Source organism: Amphibalanus amphitrite, unplaced genomic scaffold (assembly GCF_019059575.1).
Source record: "Amphibalanus amphitrite isolate SeventyFive unplaced genomic scaffold, NRLGWU_Aamphi_draft 000007F_arrow, whole genome shotgun sequence".
Lineage (NCBI taxonomy): Eukaryota > Metazoa > Arthropoda > Thecostraca > Balanomorpha > Balanidae > Amphibalanus > Amphibalanus amphitrite.
In genome coordinates this window covers 1,246,313-1,261,854 of record NW_024881503.1, presented here as the reverse complement: position 1 = coordinate 1,261,854, position 15,542 = coordinate 1,246,313, and the positions used below count along the sequence as shown (strand labels likewise).

General features: G+C 47.1%; 1 protein-coding gene across 1 annotated transcript; it reads right to left on the bottom strand.

The window, feature by feature from the left end:
• Positions 1-1,522: 1,522 nt before the first annotated feature.
• Positions 1,523-14,898, bottom strand: LOC122378699 (eukaryotic translation initiation factor 3 subunit B-like). The gene is made up of 15 exons (XM_043360121.1): positions 14,661-14,898; positions 9,314-9,416; positions 8,400-8,522; positions 8,055-8,174; positions 7,721-7,802; positions 7,295-7,399; positions 6,605-6,762; positions 6,008-6,239; positions 5,357-5,505; positions 4,854-4,995; positions 4,334-4,532; positions 3,945-4,056; positions 2,629-2,938; positions 2,178-2,286; positions 1,523-1,848 (listed from the first exon to the last, which is right to left on the bottom strand). Exons 1-15 carry the CDS (start codon positions 14,776-14,778, stop codon positions 1,754-1,756), a joined length of 2,157 nt encoding a protein of 718 aa, XP_043216056.1. The 5' UTR covers positions 14,779-14,898; the 3' UTR covers positions 1,523-1,753.
• Between the last annotated feature and the right edge of the window lie 644 nt (positions 14,899-15,542).

Here is a 15,542-nt window from a genome sequence, read left to right as displayed (position 1 = left end):
TCTGACCCCTCTCTGTTCGGTGCAAACCCACCTACTGAGCGACCGCACCATCCCAGTCAGTTGGGTCTCAGTCCGGAGCTGCATAGGACCCTGGAAAACCTGAAATTAGGCCCCTCGCAATCTGCCTGATGATCTTCCAATGGACCTACGGGAGTGACATTTCAGTTATACGAACCTTGCCCAGCTCGCGGTCCTTCGCTGCACCGTTTCCTAAACTGAAATGTATCCCAGACATCGTGTCACTCCAGCGGGTTCGGAGAGAAGAGAATTCTCAGCGTATCCTCCGCATCAAGCATCAATCTTCGTGTCGCGACCATAATTGGTTTCATCCAGGGCTGCGGAGTCGGAGTCAGAGTCGGAGTCGGAGTCGACAGTTGTGACCGGAGTCGAAGTCGGAGTCGGAGTCGATTTTAGAAACCCGAGCCGGAGTCGGAGTCGGAGTCACCGAAAATCTGTCGACTCCGCAGCCCTGCTAGGTCTGCGGAGTCGGAGTCGGGAGTTGGAGTCGGTCGGAGTCGACAATTCTGCCCGGAGTCGGAGTCGGAGCTGGTTTTTGAAAGCCGGAGTCGGAGTCGGAGTCGGAGTCGCCGAAAATCCATCGACTCCGCAGCCCTGGTTTCATCCTCCCAAGGAAAAAGCCCCTCTCCGATGCGTTGCTCATGACTGCTGGGCGCTGGGCGTCCATTCAAGCTTCGGATTCCAATGATTCTCGATCAACAAATTTTCATGTGTAAAGTAGTCTCCTTGGACTTATTTTGGGATTTCATGCCATTCCTTTTTGGTACAACAATTTTGACTGACTGAACCGCATCGTTGCCTCTCGCAGTTTTCATTGCTTTTTATCTGCATCACAATGAAAAGTACCAACAAGCGTGGTACCTTAAAGGGGTGTGGACGATGCTCCCGCCTTACAGCTTTTTATCACGTTTCCTAAATTTGCTTAGGGCTTTAGTCTTCTACGCGATGACAACGACCTAGGCTACTTGGAAACAAATTACGGTGTTTCCAAAAACTTAAGAACTCAGTAGATTCAAAGGTGAAGAAAGACGAGATCATCTTTCAATACTTTGGAATGAGCACAATAGCTGACTGTGGCGGGTGGCCCGCATATTTTCAGTCGCGCCTTATACTTTCGATGGGCAACGGCTATCTCACACGTCTCCTTGGGGAAATGAGAGGTACCAACGAAGTGGTGTAGCAGCTGGACACCTGTTCAACGGCATTTTACCTAGGACATCCGATATTGAATGTATCCTCATCACCGGACCCTCTTTCGCTCCACCATCCGTAACAACCCACCAACCCACATGTCTAGAAATCTAACAGTGCATCACGCCCAATTCACGCTCACGATGACCGTGACTTTGACCCAGCACCAGGACGAGCTGTCACCGCACTGACCGCCCCAGTGCCGAACGATCACCGAGAGACCGAGAGACGAGACGCAGCGGGGCAGACGCCTCTCCCCTCTCCATCACACACCACTCCATCACCGCGGCATCCGCCGCACACACAGAACGAGTCCGTCCCAAAATCACTTTATTCCCGGGAGCCGCGCGGGGCGGCGGCCACGGTTGGGCAGCGTCCGGCGGCAGCATTGTCGGTCGGCCGATCAGCCGGCCGGCCGGCGGCGCCGACTGGCGGCGGTGCGACTGGCCGCCTCACGCGCACCGGGTCTCCTCCGCGGCCGGCGGAGACGCGGAGACGCGCGCGAGGGCGGAGACACACAGCGCACTACCGCGCACTCGCTCGCCTAAGGGATGATCGTGACTTCCTTCTTGACGATCAGTTCCACACTTTCTTCTTCCATCTCGCCGCCGCCGGCACTCAGCGAGTCCGTGTCCACGCCTGGCGACGGAACACACCGGTCAGAACGGGCACCGTCTGCTCGGCTTCAGTCAACTGCATGAGCGCTGTAGCAAGAAGATAGGCTCTCATCTTACAGTATGAGCTACGAAGCAGCGCGCGGATGCGAGCTTACAGTTAGAGGGAGTAAAACCATAACCTACAAACACAATTACAGCAGCAACTCGTGGTTTTAAGGCGCCCGGATTTCAAATGTCATCGGCGTCCATATAGCTGAGCTTACCAACTTTAGCGTTATTCCGACACCGGTTACGTAACGTTCGTTCTATCGCCCGTTACGCTACGTTACGTTACGAATCCCGATCTCTCACCGTCGCGGAGCTGCAGACGGCGCGGCTTCTGCTCCTTCCAGAGCTCGATGCACTTGTTCCTGTACTCGGTGAACGCCTTCACCAGACGCTGGCGGCCCTCGATCAGCTCCTGAGGGCGCGTCAGAGGCAGAACGGTCAGAGAAGGTAGCGGGACGGTACAGTGCATACGTCGCCTATATCTCCAACCGCGCATAAGCGCATCGATTAATCAACAGTTGGATTATTACAAAAGAAAGCTGCTGATGGAACTGTCATAAAAAACATGCATTATTTTGATAATGGACTTTGTCGAATACGATGGCTATCATTATTTATAAATCTGGAAACTCGCTAACATCCCTTTCATGCATAAAGCCAGGCAAACAAAAACATTTCCTTCACGAAAACGTGGACACTAGTCTGTCACCCTTCGTTCGGCGTGACCGCCCCGTCTCCTGTGACCCGCACTGACCTTGGAAGCCCTGCTGGCACGCATCTTGTCCTTCAGATCGAACTGAGCGCCGTACTTGTTCAGATTCTTCTTGATGTTCTTGATCTGGCGCTCTGAGAGCAGCGTCTTGGGCCGCGGCCGCCACTGCACGTTGCACATGCGCTGCACGTTGTGGCGGTGCACGACGCGTCCCTGGAAGGTCCACAGCCAGAATCCGTTGTCGATCTTGTGTCCCCACCAGGAGACGGCGGTGAACACGTAGCGGCCGGTCGGGTCCCACTCGACGTCCGTACACATGAAGTGGTCGTTGGCGCCCATCACCGTGAAGTCGCTGTGAAAGGAGAGAGAGCGGAGAGGTCAGAGGGAGAGCAGCCCTCACCGCGGACGGTAGGGAGTCACCAGCCGACACCAGCGGGCGGTGCCACATGAGGCCTAGCCAGGCTGCTTAGTACGGCTGCATAAGGGCAATATACCGTATGTATGGCATACATATTATATAACTTATATGTATGACGTAAGGATTTTTGGTGACGATTACTTACACAGCTCTTCTCTTCGCTTTCGAAAAATAAAACCAAAAATTCCAAAGTATAAATGTTAATGGCCAAGAACATACGCACATAAAATACAGTACCCATAAGGAAAACAAATGCTAACCAGTTGGCTTGGCAGTGCTACCTAAATTTAAATATGCACGCATTTTAAACGTTGTCCCGAGCCCTTTCCTGACACCCGGCCCACGATCCCGGCCGGGTCTCTGATTTGGTGCCGGTTTTAGTGTAGCACACCAGATTCTGAACAGACATGCAGTCGGTCTGGCCAGCAGTATGTGTGTGCACCCCCTATTCGATTACTACGATAGGAGTCGAACATCGAGTGAAAAAATATGAAGCCATTTAATGGTCGAAAAAAGAATAACGATACTCGGAAACACGCATGATAAATTGAATGCAAGCAGACAAAACGAATAAAACATCCACCGGTCTACCCGAATAGACAGCATGATTACTCACATTATATACATACATTAACTTTCGAAATGGAAGGAAAAAATAGGAATATCCATTTCAAGCAGCCTTGTGTGACTGTCTGACACTCCACTTCGATACGTGAACATCACATGCCTATCTTAAGTCAAACATTAGACGTAATGGTGAGATAACCTTATCAGAAAAAAAAACGAAACCAACTGGCTCTCCATCAGACCACGACGGTAGGCTTTAACTGATAAGACACTTTCATACAAAACGAGCCACGCGGACTGCCATGCTACACGGTGCGCCCGCCACCCGCTCCCACACTGTGCGGACGGCTCCCGCCCCCGCCGCACCACTCACTTGGTGTCGACAAACTCGAAGACGCCGTTCAGGTTGAGCAGACCGGCCAGGATGATGTGCTGTCCGCGCGGCGACCAGAACAGGTGGTTGCACGCCTTCTTCTCGAGCGTCTCTGTTGGACGACGAGTGAAGTCGGTGAGAATCAGGGAGCAATCAGATTTACAGCATAATGCGTGGCGGTAGCTGCTCGCAAGTCACAACCAAGCGGATACAAGTAACGTCTTGCAATAATTTATATCATGCACTCATACGACATATCTCACCATGTCACATTTCCACCATCATTCACTATCGATCCATGAATCTGGTGTATATCACAGCATAAGTCTAAGCGCCTTAGCAGTGTAATTGGGTAGCCGAGAGCGGACGACAGACGCCATCTGACTCACTGAGCAACGCCGGCTCCGTGCCGCTCTTGACGCAGTAGAAGCTGACGTTGTTGGACGTGTTGCTGACCGACGTGACGATGGCGAACTTGGAGCCCACCGGCTCCCAGGCGAACGCCATGATCTTGTCCTTGATCTCCATCGAGTCCACGGGCACGTTCTTCTCCCGCAGGTGGAAGATCTCGAAGTTGTAGTGCACGCCCTGGCGGAGTGAAAATAGCGACCGTGTCAGACCGGAGGCGGCAGCGTGCCAAGTGACGCAGACTGATCCTTACCGATTAACAATGCAGACAAATAGCGTACCAAAACGGTCAAATAGCGTTATCAACGCAGTTACACAACGCGTGAATGCAGCCAAATAGTAAATCAATGCAGTCAGGCTGACATAAAATCTATCAATGTTTACGACGTCTTACCAATGGAATCGACATTACGAATTATTAGTCTTCAGTTTTCACACGATCAAATTAACCTTGTAGAGACACGATGTAGCAACGTGCACCGTCCCCCTTACGACACGTACCACGTATTTGATGGTGTCGTCCTTTTCCTTTTTGGCGCGGTTGTACCTGTCCACCTTGACGCAGAGGTGTTCGCCGGAGCTCTGCCAGTGCATCTTCAGGTCGATCACGGAGAACAGGTTCTTGGTGCGGATCACCTCTCGGCTGAAACAGACCGAGACGGAACGTCAGAATGCAGAACACATTGTTATGGAGCATTGCACACACTGTGTGGAGTTCAAACTGTCAGAGAAGCTGAGACGCGTTCCACATCTGATGTGGAGTCAATGTACAAAACGTCATCGACGAAGCTCATTCCTGCGCCACTTGAGAGCTACCGTTTGCCAAAACCTGTGGGTATGAACGCTGAATTCAAAATTGTCCACGCCAACGAAGGCAATGATGATCCAAATCGGCATCAAGTCATAAAAATGCATTAACAACGCATTGAGTGCGCCATAGATCTATGTGCCGTTAGCCATCCTCGTCATCATTCTCCGGGCCATCCCGCCGACCGTCGACTGACCTGGGTATTTTGAGCAGTGTGACGCGCGCGGGCGTCTCGCCATAGTTGACCTCGGGCACCCAGTACGAGATGATGGTGTCCGACGGCGACCAGCTAAAGTCGCGCACTCCGGGCACCTCCAGACTCTTCTTGTCCAGCAGACCGCATGACTGTACAACCACCGACGGACAGAGTTAGGGCCAGGTAGAGTTAGAGTCAGGTAGAGTTAGGAGTTAGGTTAGGTAGAGAGCTAGGTAAATGAGTCTAATATCATATCTAATCAATCATTGACAAGTCCTTAACTAAAGTAGTCTATGATAGTATCATGTTTTTTTTTAACGTTGTCCCGAGCCCTTTCCTGACACCCGGCCCACGATCCGGGCAGGGTCTCTGATTTGGTGCCGGTTTTAGTGTAGCACATCAGATTCTGAACAGACCTGCAGTCGGTCTGACCAGCAGTATGTGTGTGTGCACTGGGGGAGCTAAAAAACAATCAACCAAGCAAAACAAATAAAGCACAACAGTCAAATAGCCTACCAGACACAGAACCCGACTCGACAAAATATAATACACCCAAAAAGCCTTCCGCTATATTATGCTTATCACAGGAACCCGCCCAGTCGTCCATAGCCCGTCCAGTGACCCAAACAGCCTCTCGCCATCCCGACTGACCGGCGTCTCGTAGATGCTGATGGTCTCCACAGGGCCGTCCTTTCGCTCCACGCGCTGCAGGCGGGCAAAGTACTTGTCGTTGTGACTCCAGCGGAGAGCGGGCCACACGGCAGCGGTCCGGTCGGCGGAGAAGGAGCGCTTCTCCTGGCCGGTGAGCACCTCCCAGACGACGATAGCGTGCGCGCCCGGCTGGCCGTGGCTCTCGGCCATCGGCGAGAACGTCACCAGGTACCTAATGGGAGCACCGAGGGCTCGGTCAGCTACAGATGGTGGACGGAGGTAAGGCAGGCAGCGAACGGCGGGGTGGGCTCGACACTGAGAGAGCCGAGGTAGCGCGAAGGAGTGCCAGAGAGCAGAGGATGTGCCCGGTCATTTGTCAGAAGGGACATACAAACGTCGGAACGATCACTTAACTAAAGACTCGCACAAAACAACCACGACCAAATCGCGAGCCCATATCATAACGAGGAACTGGATAACTACTTCATCATAAAAAGTCCAACTAAGACTAAAATGAAAAACTGGTTTGCAGGTATTATTGACTGGAGAAATTCGCCGTCTCTACTGTTTATCATTGATTCACACGTTTGTACTCACTTTTCACACGGTGAAAAGTCGATGAACTCGACGCCCGGGTGCGAGAAGCGTTTGATCTGTCCGAACTTTTCCCCGCCCCAGAGCGCCACGCCCTTGCCGTGCAGTGTGGCCAGGTAGGTGCCCAGCGGCGACCACTTGATGTACTTCTCCGTCCAGAGCTGGGGGTGGCACGACGGCACAAGGTGAGACAACTCGATCGAAAAGACCGTCCAAAACGTCATCGGGAGGGAGATAGGGTCTCTCACCGCTCATAATCTGAGCCTAGGCATATTAAGTTATCAGTTATGTATGAACACCACTTTGAAAACAAGTTACAGGTAACAGCTAACGTTCTCACTACCGCGTGTAGCGATATACGTTCATGTCCCGAGCCCTTTCCTGACACCCGGCCCACGATCCGGGCCGGGTCTCTGATTTGGTGCCGGTTTCAGTGTAGCACACCAGATTCTGAACAGACCTGCAGTCGGTCTGACCAGCAGTATGCGTGTGCAAAACGGGTTCTATCACCATACCTCGCCGTTTTCGTGAGCTGCCAGTAAAAGAACACTAAATACTAAAGAAATGACAATGGCACATGCAGCTGTAAGCAAATACACCTTACCAAACGTTAGTACGCCGACCTCGACAGGCACTCTACCCATATCGTATATCGCGCCGTACACACACCCGGTCGGGCTGTCGATGTCTCACCTTGCGCTCCTCAATCAGCGTCGGCTCCGGCAGCGAGTTGGAATAGATGGCCGTCGAGCCGCCGGCGTCCGACAGCACCGCGTACTGGTTGAAACAATCCGGCTCCTGGCGACGGGTAGCAGCAGACGTGTTAGCGGACGGGTAGGGTGGCGGTGTTAGCTGCAGCCGGGAGTGAAGTGGCAGCAGGGGCAGCAGACTGCTGTAGTGTGACAGTACGGGCCAAGTATATCAGCGCTACTTGCACACTCTGCTACTCTCGACCCTTATTACAGACCTGAACACTCGAAACCGTTTACAATCTCAAACCACTGTCAGCTATAGCGGCACGAGGAGCGTCGCTGCGACCTCTCGGCCAGGACGGAGCAGGTCACGGCGCGCCGGCCGCGGTCCCACAGCCGAGCTCAGCCCGCGCCGGGCCGGACCTACCTCCAGGAAGTAGTGCAGGTTGCCGAGGTCCGGGTAGGGCTGCGGCTCCGGCGGCTGCCACGTCTCAGAGATGTTGGCGTACCTGCGCGCGCACCACACCCGCGGTATCATCAGCAGTCCAAGACCAGTACGGTGCACAATCCAAGGTCTGTGATATATCATTGCACTCCATAATTATTCATTTGGATCGCACTGCTTGACATTACATTTGCATTCATAAATACGCACTACACAGCGAGGCAGGTACATTCCTTATAACTATTACAGCTTTCAAAATAACTTTACAGGAATCAATAAAACTCTATAGACTTGACAGTTCAGCCGGTGTCCTTACTTCTCGAAATCGGTGAAGAGGTTGACAACAAAGGTGTGCGTCTTGTCCAGCTTGTGTCCGTTTGTTGCCTTGACGGCCTCAGCCGCTTGCTCCGGCCTCTTGTATTCAAAGAACACATAGCTGAGGAAAACATCCATTAGTCAGATGACGATAGTTGACCCACACCCAGCTCAGTGTCATCAAAAAGAAAAAAATATGCATCAAAAGAAAATTTAAGTGGGATAACAAAGCCAAGAATGGCTGATGCACATATCGCATAAAAAAATGTTCTAACAGGATTGGAATATTTCCAAATGTAAAATGATAAAATGCAAATAAAAAAGCGTTGTGTCACTGGCTCCTTACCCTTTTGTCTTGTTGTTGGCATCAATCGGCCAGTACTCGTTGGTGATGGTGCCGTAACTGTTGTACAGCTTCTTAATGATGTTCTGTAGCTTTTCTAGCCTGGTTTTCTGATCAGACCCAGGCCTGCACGATGAAACAGCAATCAGTTATGCTTCGTAATTACATATAATTAAGTGCAGGCAAAAATACATGTCATATAACATAGGTAACAATATCATGTGCAACACAAGAATAGGAACAGGGTCAAGAATGATAATGAAACAAGGTATCTGACTGCAGCTATAGTGGCTGTAAACTTTTGGGAAATTTTAGCAAACATTTTAACTGGTACAAGATTGAATTTTTCGACACTTTCTTGAAAAACATTTGTTCCAAAATTTAAGACAGCTTTGCACCCTATGAATGCTGGCATGATTCCATTCTTTTATCAACTTCTTAGGCAATGGGCAGGTCAACCAAAATGATGGTATAGGTACTAGCTCATTGTAAGCTTTGACATGTTAAAAAGACATTCAAAAAGACAAAACTGACCTATGTTAGGTACAAGTGGAGCTGGTCAGATACTCTAACAATGAGCCACCACTGAGGTGGCAATATGGCTTCCTACTGAAGCAAATGAATAAACTGATTTTATATAAAAGGTACCTATTTGAAATTCTATTCAGCAAATAATATTGTGTCACTTAAGTATGGTAGACTTTTCCTGGAATGTAAAGTTTTCATAAATGTTTTTCATAATCTAATGGTTTAGATCACATTTCATGACTATTGATTAACCATTTAGCAATATATAAAAATCAATGAGTATCAATGAAATTGAACAACTGCAGATGGACACAGGTTACAAATCATATAAGCAAGCCTCATAACAAAGTAAGACACACTAAGACATTATCGATAGAATGATTGCTTACTTTTTCTCTTCTTTGGCCACCTGTGGGATTCCATCTACAACAATGATAGAGTCAAATCCTCCAGTTTCTTTTGGCTTGTGTTGCAGGATATCTCCTAGAAGCTCTGAAACAGACAATGATTATGTTCATGGTCAGAATGAGCCAGTTAAAAACTGAGCATATGTTTTTTCATTGTGTGGTCATGCCAAACGTGTCAAGTTGACTAGGAGTGAAGTAGATACCTATTTTTCTAAAAATGTAACACATGACATAAGTAATGCATTCGATCTTTCACTCTCCTGTGTTCATGATTTATGGAATGTGGAACCTCCACAATTTAATCCTAAAAAGTTTTAATTTGCTTTAAACCAGGGGTGCGGTGCCAGAGCCGGAGCTGGAGCCGGAGTCGCCGGAGCCGGCATATTTTACCCGGAGCCGGAGCTAGAGCCGTGAAACAATATAGCCCGGAGCCGGAGCCGGAGCCGTCAAAAAAAGGGGGCGACTCCGGCTCCTTTTTTTAAGAGGAAAAAATTATTGACCTAGTTCGGTTTGACAGTTCAAGGCAGTAAAACATGTGGTATTTAAATATGAAAATACCCTTGTTATGCAAATACAGAAGCAACGTGACCAATCCCATCGTCTTTTTTCTTCCACCCGTATTCAATTGCATAGGGGATGTACTGAGTATTGGAGCCGGAGCCGGAGCCGCCGGAGCCGGACCATTTTACTCGGAGCAGGAGCCGGAGCCGGAGCCGCCATGGCATTTCACCCGGAGCCGGAGCCGATTTTTTATCCGGAGCCGGAGCCGTCTGAAATTTCCACGGCTCCGCATCCCTGCTTTAACCCTCGCCCGCACATGGGGGGGTTACCACCCCCCCCCCCCCAGGTAGTCTTTCTGCTCTGCACTCAACATTTTTAGAGCTAGAAGCCTGATTTTTTGTATAGCTGCTCCTCTATCCTTTCTTGATGTCCACTGAAAATTTCAAATTTCTGTGCTTTTTGGTTTCGGAGATATGACCTTGTTTTTCAGGTCATGTCATGACCCAAATGACCAATTCTCAACATCTGGCGTTGGCTATGGGCCTTGTGAGCTTTTGACACCTTGATTTCGGCCTTTTTTGCCAGTCTTACCTCCCACCTATCATGGAGCATGTTGTTCGACGATGTACAGATGTCAAGGTCAGGGTCAAGGTCAACCTAGGTCATCTAAAATAATTGCGTTTTTGGCAGGCTGAATTTACTTTCGTGAAGTTTTTTGACTGCATTTTTGGTAAAAGCTTCTCAGATCATGATTTCATGTAATATGGACACATAAACAATCGGTGCACACATCAGTATACACACAGACACACACATACATACAAACACATATAATTGACCTTGACCTAACTTGACCTGAAATGACCTCAGCAGCAAAAATCTGGTCGGGTATTGTGAAAAAGAGGTTCTAGCTGGCTTGGCACCAGAAAACGGCATCGCCATCAGTATATGTTAAGCAGCGCACTTGATATCCAACGGTGACCCAAAACAGCGACATTTTTAGTTTGACCTGACCTGGAAGGTCAATGACTGACCTGAGAAGGTAAAATTGGGCATCATTGGATTCGTCTCTTCCCAAAGAATCTTTTTGGTCTTTACCGCGAAGCTCTATCTCCAACAGGAACGAAATGCTGCAGGGGGTGGCAACCCCCCCCCCCCATGTGCGTTCTAGGATGGAAAAATGACATGTGCGGGCGAGGGTTTAACATGTTACTACACAAAAATACATCTATTGCAGCCATGTCAGCATTTTTTAGGTACTAACAAAGTCATTCAAGTAATCAGTCATTTCACTCCACTTTATCTATCAGGCATAACTACTAAGAAACTACAGAAATATCATCAACAATATTGCTCTGTAGCAGCATTGAGACTACATGGGACAACCTCTGCAACAAGGGCTAGTCACAGTCACAGTCACAACATGTCTCACTATATGACAGTGTCACAATATGACAGTGTCGTGTGATGCATGTTTTATGGTCCATTTTACATCACAAATGCAATTAAGTGGGTCAGGCAACCTTTCAGGGACAGTTAAGGTTATGTCCAGGTAAGGGTCAGGTCAAGGTCAGGTCAACTTAGGTCAAATTTCAAAGTTGATATTTTTGCATAAAATGGGTATCAATTTGATGCAGCTCATCATGGGGAGTCTAGTGATGGTCTTCATTTTGCGCTAGGTGGTGTAGAATTGCTAAAAATGAATTCGAAAATTTGACATAATCAATTTTGAACTTTTTTTGGCTATAAGTTGGCCAAAAGAGGTATCAAACTCAAATTTGGTATGTGGATAGAAGACCATAGGGAATATCACATATATTCCATTTCTTTGATTTTTGAAAAAAAACTTTTTGGCTATAATATCCAAAAGATTACTTTTTAGTTTTTTTGTGGATCAAAATCCGGAAATTCATAAATCTGAGATAGCAGTTTTATAGCCCTGTTAGTTCTACACCTTTTATGTTAACCCGCGCCCCAGTGGCGGTCTCAGCCAACTTCGCCCTAGTGGGGGGGGGGGGGGGGCATATGTTACCACCCACCTCTAACTCAAAAACTAAGAGGGCTAGAAAGACGCGGTAAAAAGCAGTCGATAGCTCTCAATGCGTACGTTTGAAAGTATTTCAGTCATTTTTCACCTTAGAGCAATATTGGGATCACCAGAGGTCATCAAAGGTCAAAATTTGCTAATTGTCATTATATTTTTCAGAAAACATGCCGCTATCTCAGGAACTATGGTAGCTAGAAAAAAACGCATGGAAAAGCAATCGATAGCTTTTGAACTCTTCTTTTGAAAAGGTCATTATCAATATTGACCTCAGGTCAACGGTTTAGCCTCCAGAGGGCAAAAACTCCAAAAATAGCTGTTTTTACGAAAAGTGTTTTTCGACAATAACTTTCGACTACAAAACGCCACGACATTTCTATTGCCAGAATCGTGTTCCCCTTGCCGACACGCGTCGAATGAACTATACTTTGACCTTGAAAGGTCAACTTGAAAATTTGACCTCAGGTCAAGGTCATGACCTTACCGGAAAAGGTCATGTTGCATATCAGTCGATGCGTCTCAACAAGACAAACACAATGAGACCATCCCCAGCGTTCTATCTCTTTCCAATCGCGAGTTATTGGCAAAAAACTGTTTGTAGCCTCAAGTGACCTCGGATGACCTGTCTAGAGGCTATCAGCAAAAATGACACCTTGGTCATCACGAGTGGACTAAATCATTGTGATTCTGAAATATTTGGACTGTTCCGATGCGTACACACGGATCTAGAGGCATTTTCATTTTTCTCCATTGACTTGTAATGGAAAGGTCACGCCACTGACCTGACCTTAGGTCACGGATATAAAAATCCGAGAATACAAATTGTAGGCGCCCATAACAGCATACAATCCACCAAGTTTAAAACCTTTCTGACAAACACTGCAGGCTGGACATGATTGCAAACTTTTTTTTAGGCTTGGTCAGTTAACTTGACCTGGTGACCTGACCTGACATGACCTGGGGTCAAAAATTTCACACATTGTCCAAAATTGATGTACCAAAAGCTACCCCAAGCGGCGCGGCGCTACGCGCCGCGGTTTTTTATTCACACGCAAAAAACGCGACAGGGTGGTAACATATGCCCCCCCCCCCACTGGGGCGAAGGTTAATTTTTTTCTGAACTTTCAAGCTGTAAGCCTGGCAGCTCCTCCTGCAAAATCTTTTGGGGTCAGAAATGGCAGGACATGATATCATTCTGATTTCTGACCTCATTAGTGGCCAACCAATGTGTATGTATGTATGTATTGTATGTATTACAATCATGGACAATCCACATGGGGTGTGGCAATTACAGTCCAAAAAATTATGCCTCTGGAATAGCCTCTAGGAAGTTTTTGGTCAGAATGTGTAAAATTGATGCTCTGAAGAGCCCTGAAAGTTTGGTACCTAACAATATCTTCTGTCATTTAGGAGATATCCACAGAAGAGGACAGGGGGCTATTTGGTAAATATTTACTTTAGGTCCACAATATTGTTTTAACAAAAATAATGCACATTCTTACGCTATTTAATGTCCTGAATTCAGATATGATGCTTAAATGCATCAAAAATGTAAAATAAGATACTAAAACCCCAGCACATTACACCGCACTGCTGCACAATACCAATACACACTGAAGAAAGCACGCTTCCGCGACAAAAACGAAACATACGACGCTGCCCTATAAAAGAAAAAAATGATGCGAATATTCATTAGTTTTCGACGTTATGAAAATGACGTCATAATACCAAAGCACAAGAAAAACAGTGAATAAAAAAGAGAAAATATTTAGCAAAGGTAATAGAGCGTGAGAAAATGATCAGAACATAACCAAACCTTACCTAACCTGACCTACTGATGTTTGCCTACTGGGGGAAAAGGAAAAAGTGACTTGCATGAATAGATTGCAAGCAATGGTAAGTCAAATATTTTTTGGGTTAAGTGGTTATGCATCAGGATACACAACCACTTAACCTAAAAATATTTGACTTACCATTGCCTGTAATCTCTCCTAAGGCATTGCCTTCGGCACTGCACCGCACCGCCACGATTATTTTGACGTCACTTTCCGTACAATTTATTATCATCCGTAATTTCGCTCAACCTTGGTTGAACCCTTTGTAGCGGGTGCGCCGCGCAGACGGTCTTTTGACACGTGCAGTTCCGGTCGGAGGTGGGGCCGTTGGTGGTGATACTGGTGATACTAGTGTACTGGTGCTTTTAAATTGGTTTCTAGAAGAATAAGTATCAGAAATGAAATCAGGAGGTCTTAGAGTATCGTGTGAATGACTTTCATTTACCCCTCTCTTTTGCGGACCTAAAGTAAATAAATACCGGCTATTTCACCCCCTATGGGAGGGGGGGGGGCAAATAACAGACATTGGAGGACCCAGAAGAGCAGAAACAAATGCAGCAATAGTCATGGCTACCTAGGAACTTCTAAAAGCTTTCTCTTCGACCTATCCAAAACCTTAATGGATTTCACTTTCTTATGCATTGCCATGCAAAATATTGCTTTGATTCCTAATTTTCCTATTAAATAGGAAAACAAGAGCACCTAAATTTTGAATAGATACTGTAAGGGGCACATCCCCACATAATCTGCCAATAGCTGTCAACCATATGCTGTCGGCATTATGCACTACCTTGCAATGCTGGAGAAGTGAAGCACAATAAAATTGCATGCTGAGCTATTCATTCATGACATAAAGAGAATATTAAGTAGAATATCATTAAAAAGGCAATCATATCACATTCATAAAACCAACAATGCCGGTTAAAATCGTTGACGATCGGAAACACACCCTCTTCAGCAATGTCGTCTACGAAGTCCTCCGGGTCGCTGAAGTCCGGTTCTTCGACATAGTTGTCTCCGAATTCACTATCATTGCCTATGGACTCAGAATTCTTTCGCCGGGACATTTTTAAAACACTTTAAAATCCGACGGTCCATAAGGCACGAATACAGCTACTCTAGCCGGCCATTCCCAGCTTAGAAAAGAACTCGACCACGCTGGAAAATAAATAAGACGATAGTGGCGCATGGCTGTCATGCTGGTTTATGCTAGTTTGAAATGACAATTTTGTTCATTTTTTTGCAAAGTTTTTCCTTAAAAGATTTCAAATTTATGTGATGATTGCAAATAGTTTGGCAGGAGAAAAAAAAAATAATTAAAAATTAACGAAAATTGGTGATATTGAAGTTGGAAATATAGTATGAAAGTATAGCAGGAAATATAAATAAACTGAGAATTTAGGATCAACTGAAAATAAACCAAAAATATACTAACTGAATGAATGAATGAATGTATTTATCCACGACCCCACTGGGGGTATGGGAACTTGGCTCAAATATGCATAATGTGTACACAATACACACAGGCTTCATACACGTGTCCAGGCGCAGCTGGACATGCATAGTTAGCGTAGTTAGCGACTCCCACTATTTGTACATTTGTCAGTACTAGTGCTACACATGAGCGCATACACACGCATACACACACAAAAACAAATACACATACCTTTGATTACATCGCAATCCGACATGTTGGGGGTTGGGGGGGGGGGTAGAGTCTGAGAGAAGGGAGATGGGCTGGGGGGGGGGGGGCACTTGAGGCTGCAGATTTATGGAAAGGCATCGGTGATGTGCTGGATAAGCCTAGATAGGCGGTGAAGAAGTGTCTTCT